The sequence below is a fragment of the Etheostoma cragini genome, chromosome 11 (genome assembly GCF_013103735.1).
Source record: "Etheostoma cragini isolate CJK2018 chromosome 11, CSU_Ecrag_1.0, whole genome shotgun sequence".
Classification (NCBI taxonomy): Eukaryota; Metazoa; Chordata; class Actinopteri; order Perciformes; family Percidae; genus Etheostoma; species Etheostoma cragini.
The window spans coordinates 27,548,536-27,560,460 of NC_048417.1; the positions used below are offsets into that span (position 1 = coordinate 27,548,536).

Below are 11,925 nucleotides of genomic sequence, written 5' to 3' on the forward strand. Positions count from 1 at the left end.
ACCCAGAAACAAACGGACTGGCAGAATGGTTCAATTAGACCCTCAAGCAAATGCTCCGTAAGTTCGTTAATGAGCCTGGTTCTGATTGGGATCAATAGCTACCCTACCTCCTTTTTGCATACCGGGAAGTACCCCAGGCCTCTACTGGGTTTTCCGTATTTGAACTGTTGCATGGTAATGAGGTAAGGGGACGACGGACCTTGCTTAGGGAAGCCTGGGAAGGGGAGCAGCAGAGGGAGGGGGGTGTTAACGTTATCTCCTAGGTTGTTTACATAAGAGACAGGCTACAGAAGATGACAGAACTTGCCCAGCAGTACATGGCGGAGGCACGGCGCTACCAGAAAGAATGGCATGATAAGTTGGCATGGCAGAGGACCTTTGTTCCAGGTCAGAAGGCCCTAGTCATGCTGCCTACCAGTGACAGCAAGCTGCTGGCAAAATGGCAGGGACACTTCAAGGTGAAGAAGCAACTTGGACCCACCACCTACCAAGTTGCTACTGCAAGCCAACCATGTTCCAGCAGTGTGCTGCATCTGAACCTCAAAAACCAAACCTGAGTTTGCTGAAAGACCTGTAAGGCAGAGGTATTGCTTATCAGAGCTGTGGAGAAGGTTGCACAAATATGGTGGCGCATGATATTGTGTTAAATGAGGAAGATCCAGTTAAACAAGTTAGTTACTGGATCCCAGAGCGCCTCCTGGTGTCCTTGAAAAAAGAAGTGGACCTGATGCTGTCTCTGGGGATCATCGAGCGCTCCAAAAGTGAGTGGTGTAATCCAGTGGTGGTGGTTCCAAAAAAGGATGCCACAATAAGGTTTTGTATTGATTTCCGATACCTGAATCTGTGTCAAAGTTTGATTGTTAACCAGCGCCACATATTGATGACATGATTGAGCACCTGGGGAAAGCATGATACCGGGCCCGGCACACACACCTAAACCAAGCCCTTAGCTGCCAGTAGCTCTGCACCAGACGCTGATTGGCGTCTGACGGAGCGTCAGTGAATTCACCCTTTGGTTTGACTGCTGTTTTGAAGCTAGCAGTTTGCCTTTTGGCCAACACTATCTTGGTATTCTGAAGACAGAAGTGACCATATTTGGTCAGCAGGAGATAAGGACACAGCTTAGCCACCGTTGTGAAGGGTTTCACTGCTGCTTCACTCAGCTAAATGCTAGAGAGGAAACATTCAACTGGCTGATTCGAGTCATCCAGCAGAGTTTCGTGGGCCTATCAGTGGGATTGCTATGGAAAAAGTACACATGGCATTACTCTGGTAAGAACAAATTATCTTTAAACTGTGTCCATCTTTAAACTGTGTCTCACGTTACTGTATTATGGGATTTACCTTGATTAATTATTGTATGTGGTGTTTTCATTTGCCAGGTACAAATGTTTCACCAGACCAAGTCTGGTGAAACATTTGTGAATTTGTGAATTTCCCGAAACTATTTAGCAGAGCCAACGTCTCTGCATCCACATCTTAGCGTTTTCTGAGTTAATTGTGATTGGGTTAAAGCAATGCAAACAACCCGGAGTGTGGTTTTTCCCTATCCCAGAATGCATCTGTGGTGTAGCCAGACCTAATCCACATGGCTGTAGAGACAGAACTGGAAATCGAAGACTTCTATTTCAGAAACTTGAAAAGTTATTAATAATAGGACAAAGAAAAGGAAACAATGGTAGAAAATGACAGAAGAGAGATTGGCTAGAGAGACAGTGAGAAAGGCAGGGTTACAGAGAGAGTGATTAAGATGATGGTGGGATGTGCAGAGTCAGGGAGGAGGGGCATCAGAGTCAAACAGGGACCGAGAAAGAGGAGGGGATGAAGAGAATGAGAGAGAGATAAATCAGTTACACGACTCAGGTTTGTTCAGAAAGCTGCCAGAGCTGCAGCTATCTGCAGACCTCTGCAGATGGAGGTTGAGAACGGAGCTGAGCTCTGCTTTCCACAGTTCCCAAACACCTCCTGCAGGAAGCCCTCGTCTCCTTGGCCCCAAACACTGCTCATTTACATTGTGTGCTACTCCATCTCTCTGAACACTGTGACTCTCAACCTGCTCATCATCATCTCAATCTCACACTTCAGGCAGATATTAACTTCTTTGCTTCTCTTTACAGGATTTGTAATTCTAAAATGTGAACAGCTGATGTGTATTTACAAGAATTGTCTTTGAATTAGTTCTGAATAATGTTGCTCCAAATGACTTTGATGCCAGAGACTGTTTTTCATGTCAACTCTGTTACCAATATGAATCATTGCTTTCTGACCACCGTGACCTCAACCAAGTCATTTTAACTGTCTAATCTTACTGATGTGGGGATTCAAAAATTATTATTGAATTAAATATACTATTATAATGTTTTTAATTTGTAATACTGGTTAGGGTTTTTCTGTCTGTGTTGTTGGTTTAATTCTACTTTTCTCTTTCCCTGCAGGCAGCTCCACACACCCACCAACATCCTCCTCCTCTCTCTGGCTGTCTCAGACCTTCTAGTGGGCCTTGTGCTGATGCCGGGAGAAATCCTCAAAAAAACATCCTGCTGGTTTCTTGGTGACTTTGTGTGTTTTCTTTATAATTATCTTTCAATCATCATTAGTGTATCCTCACTAGGTGACATAGTGCTCATATCAGTTGACCGTTATGTGGCTATTTGTGACCCTCTGCATTACAACACCAGAATCACAATGAACAGAGTTAAACTCAGTGTTTTTCTGTGTTGGCTCTGTTCTGCTTCATACAGCTTTCTCTTTGTGAAGGATGACCTGACTCAACCAGGGAGGTATAATTCCTGTTACGGAGAATGTTTTTTGGTTGTTGACTATTTCACAGGAATAATGGATCTTGTTTTGTCCTTAATTGTCACAGTTACTGTCATCATAGCTCTGTATCTGAGAGTATTTGCCGTGGCTGTGTCTCAGGCCCGTGCCATGCGCTCTCACATTACAGCTGTCACACTCCAGCTGTCAGTGACTCCAAAGGCAAAGAAATCAGAGCTGAAAGCAGCCAGGACTCTTGGTGTTCTGGTAGTTGTGTTTCTAATATGTTACTGCCCATATTACTGTGTCTCTCTTGCAGGTGACAGCTTTGTTAATGTTTCATCTGCATCCTATTTTCTCTTTATATGTCAATTTAACTCTTGTCTAAACCCTGTGATTTATGCCTTGTTTTACCCCTGGTTTAGAAAAGCAGTTAAACTCATAGTTACTCTTCAGATACTGCAGCCTGGCTCCTGTGAGACCAACATGCTGTAGAGAGGCTGTAGAGGGACTGGGATCCGACATGGTCTAAAGATTAAATGAATGAATATGTTCAGTGTGTGACTTTTGAAATAGAGAAATTGAAGATATTCTTTCCTGTGTTTAAGTGTAAACAGTGTATGATCAAAAATGTAAAGGCCTGTTCTTCACCTTTATCTTGTTGTGTTTTGTGTCTCTCTGATGCTGCTGCATTTAAAGAAAGAGTCATAAGCACCATATACTGTTTCTAGGTAATCACTAGTGACATGAAACATTTCAACCCAACACAACAAAAGCGCTATGAAAGCTATTTATGTCTCTATGTTTTGTCAAAGCATCATCTCTGTGATTTATGATGATATTGTTGCAAACAGAAATCCCAGGCCTGCTCTGCCTCTGTTTCACTGATAAAAAAGAACAGCCCCACTTTCCCACCAAGTATAGAAAAAAATCAGCTGTTAACTGTAGTTGTGTTTCACATAAAACTGTCAGTACAAAAAGATCTTGGGCCCTTTACAAAGTCGTTGTAATCATTTCAATTTAGTGTCAATTCATATGTGATCCCTGGTTAACATACAGTATATTGTCTTTATGACATAATTATGTAAAGCACTATGAAGTCCTGTTGGGAGAAACAAAATAATAGATTATTTGAAAAGACAGGATTATCTACAGTTCACCAGATCATTGCAGTCACATTTCCAGAGAAACATGTAATCATAGGACAGAGAAAGTTCAAGTTTAATAAATTATGTAAAGAGCAATGCATTGCAATTTTGTATCAGTTTTATTAGAAAATCATCAGAATTGTAATTTATTTAATGTTACAGAGCATAGAGGATTGGTTGATAAGTGGCATATGATAATAAACATACATATTCAAATTGTCATATTGTGTCTTTTTATCAGTTTTATACACTGATGTGAAATGACAAGACACAATAATGACATGTTGGAAAGGGGGAAACCAACCCTAGTGTGATTCAACCAAACTAAATGAGACAGGTGTTAAAGCCTGAGTCAAATTTTTGGTGGTCCACTTTTTGGTCCATTTGGATGACAGATGTGTTCAGAAACCCCCTTATCATAGCAGCCTGTACCACGCATCAATCATTGTTCAGCTACATTATCTGCAAACTTAAACTGCCCCAGTGATTACTCTCTGCTGACTCGCCAGAAGATGGAGCTGTTGACTTGTATTTTGCTGGATAGAAATGAAGTAAAGCAGTGATGATAAGATGAACAGTGGTGTAGTCAAGTCAACCTTTGTCGAGTCCATGACCAGGACTAGTCAGGGCCGAGTTCAAATGAAAGACAGAATATAATCAGACAGAATATAAGGCCACTTAGTCACCTGTTCATAATGTATGTTATGCAACAGACGCTATCTCTTTTCTTTTAAGATAATCACTTTGCATTATTTTTTGTAATGATCCATAAGCAAGTGCAAAGTAAAAACACAGTAGGATCAAATTAGGCCATAGACAGGTGTCAAATGTGTCCCTAAAAAATTAAAATGTTCCCATTCTTGAACTTATCACGTGTCTTGAAAAATCCACACTACAAAGTGCTCAGTGACATTCTGTCTGTGGCTAAAATCCAAACAAGCTTTGCTGCTCGGCCCTTAATTATCATCAAGGGATTTATTGGAAATTTCCTTGGGTACGTAAAGTATATAAAATGTTGCCAATCACACTGATCCCAGAGCTGAGAAATACAGTACACCCCAAAGTAAATGAAAGAGCAAGACACTCCAATGGAGTTATTGACTGAAAAAAGCTACCATAAAACAGTTTTTTTCACTTAATTAAACAACCAAAAATGTATTATATTTAGCAAAATTGTGATAAGATATACAGTACTCTATTCCTCTCTTTCTGAGGAAGACTAGGCTCCCCTTCGAGTCACCTGCATGCCACAACAAACATTTCTTGTAGGTGTTTTGTTGTCTAGATTGAAACAGTAGACGTTCAGAGACGTAGGGGTTAAACTCGCTGTGAAGTGACAGAAACAGGTTGAGATGACAAAGAAAAAATGGTGTGGTAATTTGTCATAAACTGGGAGAACTATTGGGGAATTTTGACCCTGGGAGGAAACCAGGAGAGAGCAATGAAATCAGGGGTCTCCTGGGAAAATGGGGAGGGTTGGAGAGTAGGAGTGCAGAAGCAGATGGAGTAGTGGGCACAAAAACTAGTGTTGTTATGATATGTATCAGCTCTGGAGCTCTCAATTTATCAGACTTGTAAGAAATCTATCCTGTGTTTATTTATATTATTTTAATGTGACAATTGTGTTATTAGTGTTCAAACCCTGAAGGGGAGTTAAGTTCATCCCAGGTTAAAGATTGGTCATAAAATACACGTAAGAACACTTTGCAAAGGGCTTAGCAAGTGATTGACCATACAGTGAGAAAAATAAGTATTTGAACACCCTGCTATTTTGCAAGTTTTTGTACTTAGAAGAGCATTTGCATCAGAACAAATGTATGTACTGCACAGTAGAAACACAAGGTGCGATGGCGAACTGACACCAGACAAAGGGGAGAACTCAGACTAAACACACGAGACAACGAGGGCTGTGACATCGACAGGTGATCGGATGAACAGCTGGAACTCATCAGGCTGAGTAGACAATTACAAAGGCCGGTAAAAAACCACAAGGAAGGAAGTCAAACAAGAGATCAAAAAAGAAATGGTAATTCTAGTTGGCCAAGCCAAGTTCTCCGTCTCAACTCAGAAAATACGGACGCTGGGCAGTGCCCCTCAGCGTCCATTACGATGCAAAAAGCACCACTCGGCATGTATGGAACGCACCGGGCAGAGCAGCAGCTCCACAGCGCTTTAAGATGACGTACTATAAAGAACAACACAGGACTTTCACCCTGGAGACCGGAGTTTGTGTCACGTTCTTGACACACGTGTCACAGAAACGTACCAATCAGATTGCATGATTTTAAACTATATAGCTTAAAATCATGCAATCTGATTGGTTAATGTCCATTGTCTAATAGCTAAATATAACACATATTATTGTGTGACTTTAGTGTTAAGGTTGAGATCGCTCTTACTATGAACCTAAATACAGTGTATATTTCTAGCACATTCTTACTCCCATCGCACCAGAAAGCGATGCTTGGTCAGGTGCCTTTGGCGTTTGATGTTGACCAAACCACAAACGATCCTTCAACGTCATATTTAAACGCGCTTGGTCGGACTCTTGGCGTCAGTGTTGGACGCTCTCGGGACTTGCGTAGAGCCATATGGCGTTTAGAAAAAGATTGTGGTTTGGCTAAAAGTAAAATGTTAATTTCCCTCTGGTTACGCAAGTGTCGTTGAATGTGACCCTTTCTGTGTGAGTGCGTGTGTGTACATTGTCTTAAATAGCTCACGAACTGTTCATCCGAATACTTCACATGCTTCCTGGTACCCTTTAAACTTGCATTTGGGTTAGTTATTTAGAGTTACTTGGCGTCATTTGGACAGTGTTCGATATTGGATATTAATAAATAAATAAATTCATTCAGAGCATTTCAGTAAGAGGAAACTCAGTAAAAAGGCTTCTTTCTATGACACTATATCATATGGAGTTGCTGAGAGTTGCCTTGAAAATACAGTGTTTTGGGGTCCATTTGCAGGTAGTTTTGGTGTACAATGGTTTCAGAGAAAGCTCCGAGCGGCGATACCACAGGCCAAGCAATTTTCAATGGGCACCAAACTATTCTTTTAATTTTCAGGAAGGAATGCAGATACATAAGCTTCTGGCTTGAGTATTTTGTTTATTCTACATTTCTCTCTTCCTCAAAGAAGGATGCATCACATGCATGCCATGACAACATTTGTTTCAGCTGAATTGTGCTCTGGATGGAAACTGTATACCTTAAGAGTCTTAGAGCTTAAACTTGCTGCGTTTTGCCAAAAATAGGTTGATATGACAAAAAGGAAAACATTGTCAAACTGTATCATAAATTGGTAGAAATACAAGAGAAGTTTCACCACAGGAGGAAACCAGCAGAGGGCAATGAGAAACAGCAGTCTCCCGGGGAAAATGGGTGGGGGGGGGGATGTTGGGTGGTGGAGTGTAGAAGTAGATGAGTTTGGAAGTAGAAGAGTACAAGGAGTTTTGCTACTAGCTCTGAATCTCTTAATATATCATCATAAAAGGGTTTATTTGAAGTGATAAGTGTGTTTTTTCTTATAATTTTTAAATAAATATGAAACAAATGACCATTTACCTATTTTGCCTGTTTAGTGAGCCTCGTCATACACACAAGGTCCCGTGAGATTTCTGCCTCTCTATGAACGATGTTTTGCAGCCCGTTAGTGGCTCCTAAAGGCGATGTACTGATCCCCTCTGGACAGGAAGTTTGTTCACACCTGCACGGGTTAGTCAGATTATGACATCTCGACCAATGAGGTGTCACTGCAATCAAAGGTGTGAAGACAGCATGAAAAAAAAAACCATCTGATGCAATCATTACTGAACAGTGATGTTTTTAGTTGATATTAGTAGTGTCTGCCATAAGTACAATAATAATACAATTTAATCAATCGGAATGTTTCAGATCGTTAATAATCAAAGGGACTTAATAACAATGTAAGATGTCAGATAGCTCGCTGTCAGTCACAAATCCACAGAGAATTATCTCAGGACTCTGCACATCCTCTCAGCTTCACAAAGGGTTTTTAACTCACTGATTTTTTTTTTTTTTTTTTAAGGCCTAACACATTAGTATTTTCTTTATTGTTAATGTTTTCATAAGCTACTTTTTTTTAGAACTCTCTAAATACCCGCTGTACCAAAGTGCAGTGCTGGTCAGCAACACAAAGACACAGTTAGCGACTAGCTGGTGAATGTTGTGGATGATTTAGCCGGTAAATAGGGTTAGGGTTGTAGTGCAGCCGCAGCGTACCAGAATGTACGGAATAGTACCAAAGCTATTTTGATGGGAGACACGCAGGAAGTAAGGTCATGTTGTGACATGTGGCTTGACATTGTTTTGATGAAATAAGCAGCGACGTCCATGAAAAAGACGTTGCTTGAATGGCAACACTTTTACTATAAAGTTGCTCCAAAACTTCATGTACCTTTCAGCATTAATGTTGCCTATGGCAATAACACCCCTTAGTACAATCACAGACACTGGCTTTTGAACTATGCGCTGATAACAATATGGATGGTCCTTTACCTCTTTGGCCCGGAGGACATGATGTTCCCGATTTCCAAAAACAATTTGAAATGTGGACTCGTCAGACCACAGCACACTTTTCCACGTTGCGGCAGTCCATCTCAGATGAGCCCAGAGAAGAGTGGCGTTACTGGGTGTTGTTGATATATGTCTACCACTTTGCATGGTAGAGTTCTACCTTGCACTTGTAGCTGTAGCAAATAACTGTGTTAACTAACAATGGATTTTCAAAGTGTTCCTGAGCCACGTGGTAACATCGCCCTTAGATAGTGATGGTGGTTTTTAATGATGTGCCGTCTGAGGGATGTCATGTGCATTCAGTGTTGGTTTTCAGCCTTGCCAGCTTTGATGGACTGGGAACAAAACGTTTTTTTTTTAAGTTCTTTCAAAAGTTAAAGCCTTCATATGAATCCAGGGTATCTGGTGGCATGTCTAGAAAGTTCCATGGATCTGCACGGGCCTGGGGGAAGTGAGGGGCTGATGGAACAGAATAAAAACTACTGAAGTTAAGAAGTTAAGGAGAAAACAAGACTTTAAAACAGTAAATATGTGTTTGTGTCCCGGGAGTACTACTTAAGTGGACTACCCAAACTACAAACTTTTTTTATAGTCTTACCTAGTCATTTTGGTGTCTAAACTTAACTGCTCTTGTGATGGTCTTTTGTCATCCATACTTAACTGTAACAGCTGCTGTCAAGACCGCCACAACCTCAACTGCCACATGACCGGTTGTCTGTTAGCTTTCGGCAGCCAAGGTATTTACGGTAGAAGTCATACCAGTTGCATTCATGAGAATGCTTTGCATCAGATTACACTTCCAGTTCCTCTTTAAAAGGGAAGGAAGAGTGTAATCTTTTGTGTCCTCAAACATAAGAGAAGCTCATTTGTTTTGCGCCACTTCAATTTATTTATTAGTGAGTATAAATTAAACATGCCACAAACTGAGAAATTTAAAGCAAATTTTGTCTGCTTAATTTACAGTATTTTGAAAACCAGCAAACAATGCATGAGCTCAGGACCACTGGCCCCCGCCTGTTTTGGCGATGTAAAGTTTAGCCCATTAAGGCAACTACACATATGGCTTAAGGGCTACTGAAAGGTACCAGAAAGGTAAAAATCCTGCATTGAAATTAAACATTCTACTGTTATTTTGGTGAAAGTAACTCAAAAGTAATTAAAGCATTACAATTCAGAGAGAGCAAAATTGTAATATCACCAATTACTCTCAAATGACAGAAAATAGTAATCTATTAAAATTTTAAAAGCAACTTGTCCACTGTCAGTAGATCTGCACAGGATGCTGATTGGCTGGGCCTAGGTGGCTCGTGCACAAACCATAGAATCTTAATACAATGGACTTAACATCAGTGACTTCTCCCATTGGTTTGTGGACTTATAAAGCTAGTAGTTAGCATTTTTCATCTTGCTAGTTTGGAGCCAGAAATGAGACAAGAGGGCGGAGCTGGTAAGAATGATGCATCTTAGCCACCATCGTGTTTATTTTTAATAGTTTTTATGGTTTTAAAATTTAGTAGGATGAGGTTGCATACAGATGGATTGAAGGAGGAGGAGGAGAGAGTGCATCATGGGAAGTCCCCCAGCAGTTTAGGCCTATAGACGTGTAACTAAGGGATGTTTAGGACTCTCCTGAGTACTAACTATAAGCTTTACCAAAGAGGAAATTCTTAAGCTTACTCTTAAATGTGGAGATGGTGTCTGCCTCCTGAACCCAAACTGGAACCTGGTTCCACAGGAGAGGAGCCTGATAGCTGAATGCTCTGGCTCCCATTTTACTTTTGGAGCCTCTCGGAACCACAAGTAACCCTGCATTTTGGGAGTGCAGTGCTCTGGTGGGGTAGTAATGTACTATGAGCTCTTTAAGATAAGATAGTGCTTGAACATGAAGAGCTTTGTAGGTGAGAAGAAGGATTTTAAATTCTATTCTGGATTTTACAGGAAGCCAATGCAGAGAAGCTAAAACACGAGAGATGTGATCTCTTTTCTTGGTTCCTGTCAGAACACGTGCTGCAGCATTCTGGATCAGCTGAAGAGTCTTTATGGACTTTTCTTATTTTATTTTAATTTATTTTTTTCCTTTACTTTTTCACATATAAACATTATACTTCAATCAGATGTACATCAGATATTATGTTGAGTATCCTCATATCAAAGACATACACAGCATACAAATGTATGCCCATACCTACACCATACAGATGTGTTTGCTGTACATATTCATCAGAAATGTAAACTTTTCTTTTTTTTGTAAACAATAAAAAAAGAAAAAAGAGAGAAAGAACTATGTACATGTAGGGAGTAGTTTTCCTGGGCATTCTGTATATCAATTAGAAAATAAAGTCAGGTCTTTGAGATGTTGCATATTTGGTCCATTTTTCCCAGCACAAAGCAAATTGTTCCATTTTATGATTTAAAAATGCTGTTATCTTCTCCAATTTGTAAATGTCCATTGTAATTTCCATCCATGCGTTTAGGGTAGGGCTCTCGTGTGAAAATTTTTTTTTGGTAAAGCTCTTCTTTACAGCCACCAGCAATATATTCATTAAATATTTTTCTCTTTTTAACCATTCTTGGGGTATATATCTAAAATATAAGGTTTTACTATCAAATGGTATTACACATTTAAAAATATATTGTAAAGCATTATGCATTTCTCTCCAATAACCCTTAATGACAGAGCAATCCCAGAAGACATGGTAATGGTTTGCATTTTGGTTTCCACAATTTCTCCAGCATATAGAAGCATTGCTACCATGATATGATTTCTGTGAGGGTGTAATAAAATATCTTATCAAAATTTTCCAACCAAACTCCCTCCATTTCTGTGACCTGGAGCATTTCCATTGATACCTCCATATTATTGTCCATTCTTCCTCAGATATATTTATTCCTCCCTCATTCTCCCAGTTTGTTTTAATATAGGAAGTTGAGTGTGTTTTAAGATTTACCGGACATTTATAGATGCATGAAATGATTCTACCAAATAAATCTGAGTTGTATGCTTTTCTGAACAATTCTATTATAACTTTGCCTGTCCCATCCACATTCTTCATCTTCATATTAACAAAATATCACATCTGTAAATATCGGTAGAAGTCTTGTGCTTTAATGAATATCTCTCTTTGAGTGTTTCAAAACTAATTATTATATCCCCTTTTATTATATTACATAAAACTGTTAATCCTTTATCCGTCCAATCCTTAAATCTAGTATCAAATCCATTTGGTGTAAACTCTGAGTCGTATGTACACCATTTAAGAGGCACAATATCCTTCTTTAATTTATATTCTATTATAATAGTTTTCCATACATTAAGAGTGCATTTTACCCATGGGTTATCAATAGCATTTATGTGACCTTGTAAATTACTATCAGCAAAGGTTGCCTGTATAGGGATGAGGGATAGTTTCAATTCAATTCAATTTTTTCAATTCAATTTTATTTATAGTATCAATTCATAACAAGAGTTATCTCAAGACACTTTA

At 39.6% G+C, this 11,925-nt stretch overlaps 1 protein-coding gene across 1 annotated transcript; it reads left to right on the forward strand.

Moving 5' to 3' along the window:
* The first annotated feature begins 1,912 nt into the window (after positions 1-1,912).
* On the forward strand, positions 1,913-3,255 carry LOC117953040 (trace amine-associated receptor 13c-like). The gene is made up of 2 exons (XM_034885751.1): positions 1,913-2,085; positions 2,436-3,255. The coding sequence occupies exons 1-2, from the start codon at positions 1,913-1,915 to the stop codon at positions 3,250-3,252; spliced, it is 990 nt and encodes a 329-aa protein (XP_034741642.1). The 3' UTR covers positions 3,253-3,255.
* The last annotated feature ends 8,670 nt before the right edge of the window (positions 3,256-11,925 follow it).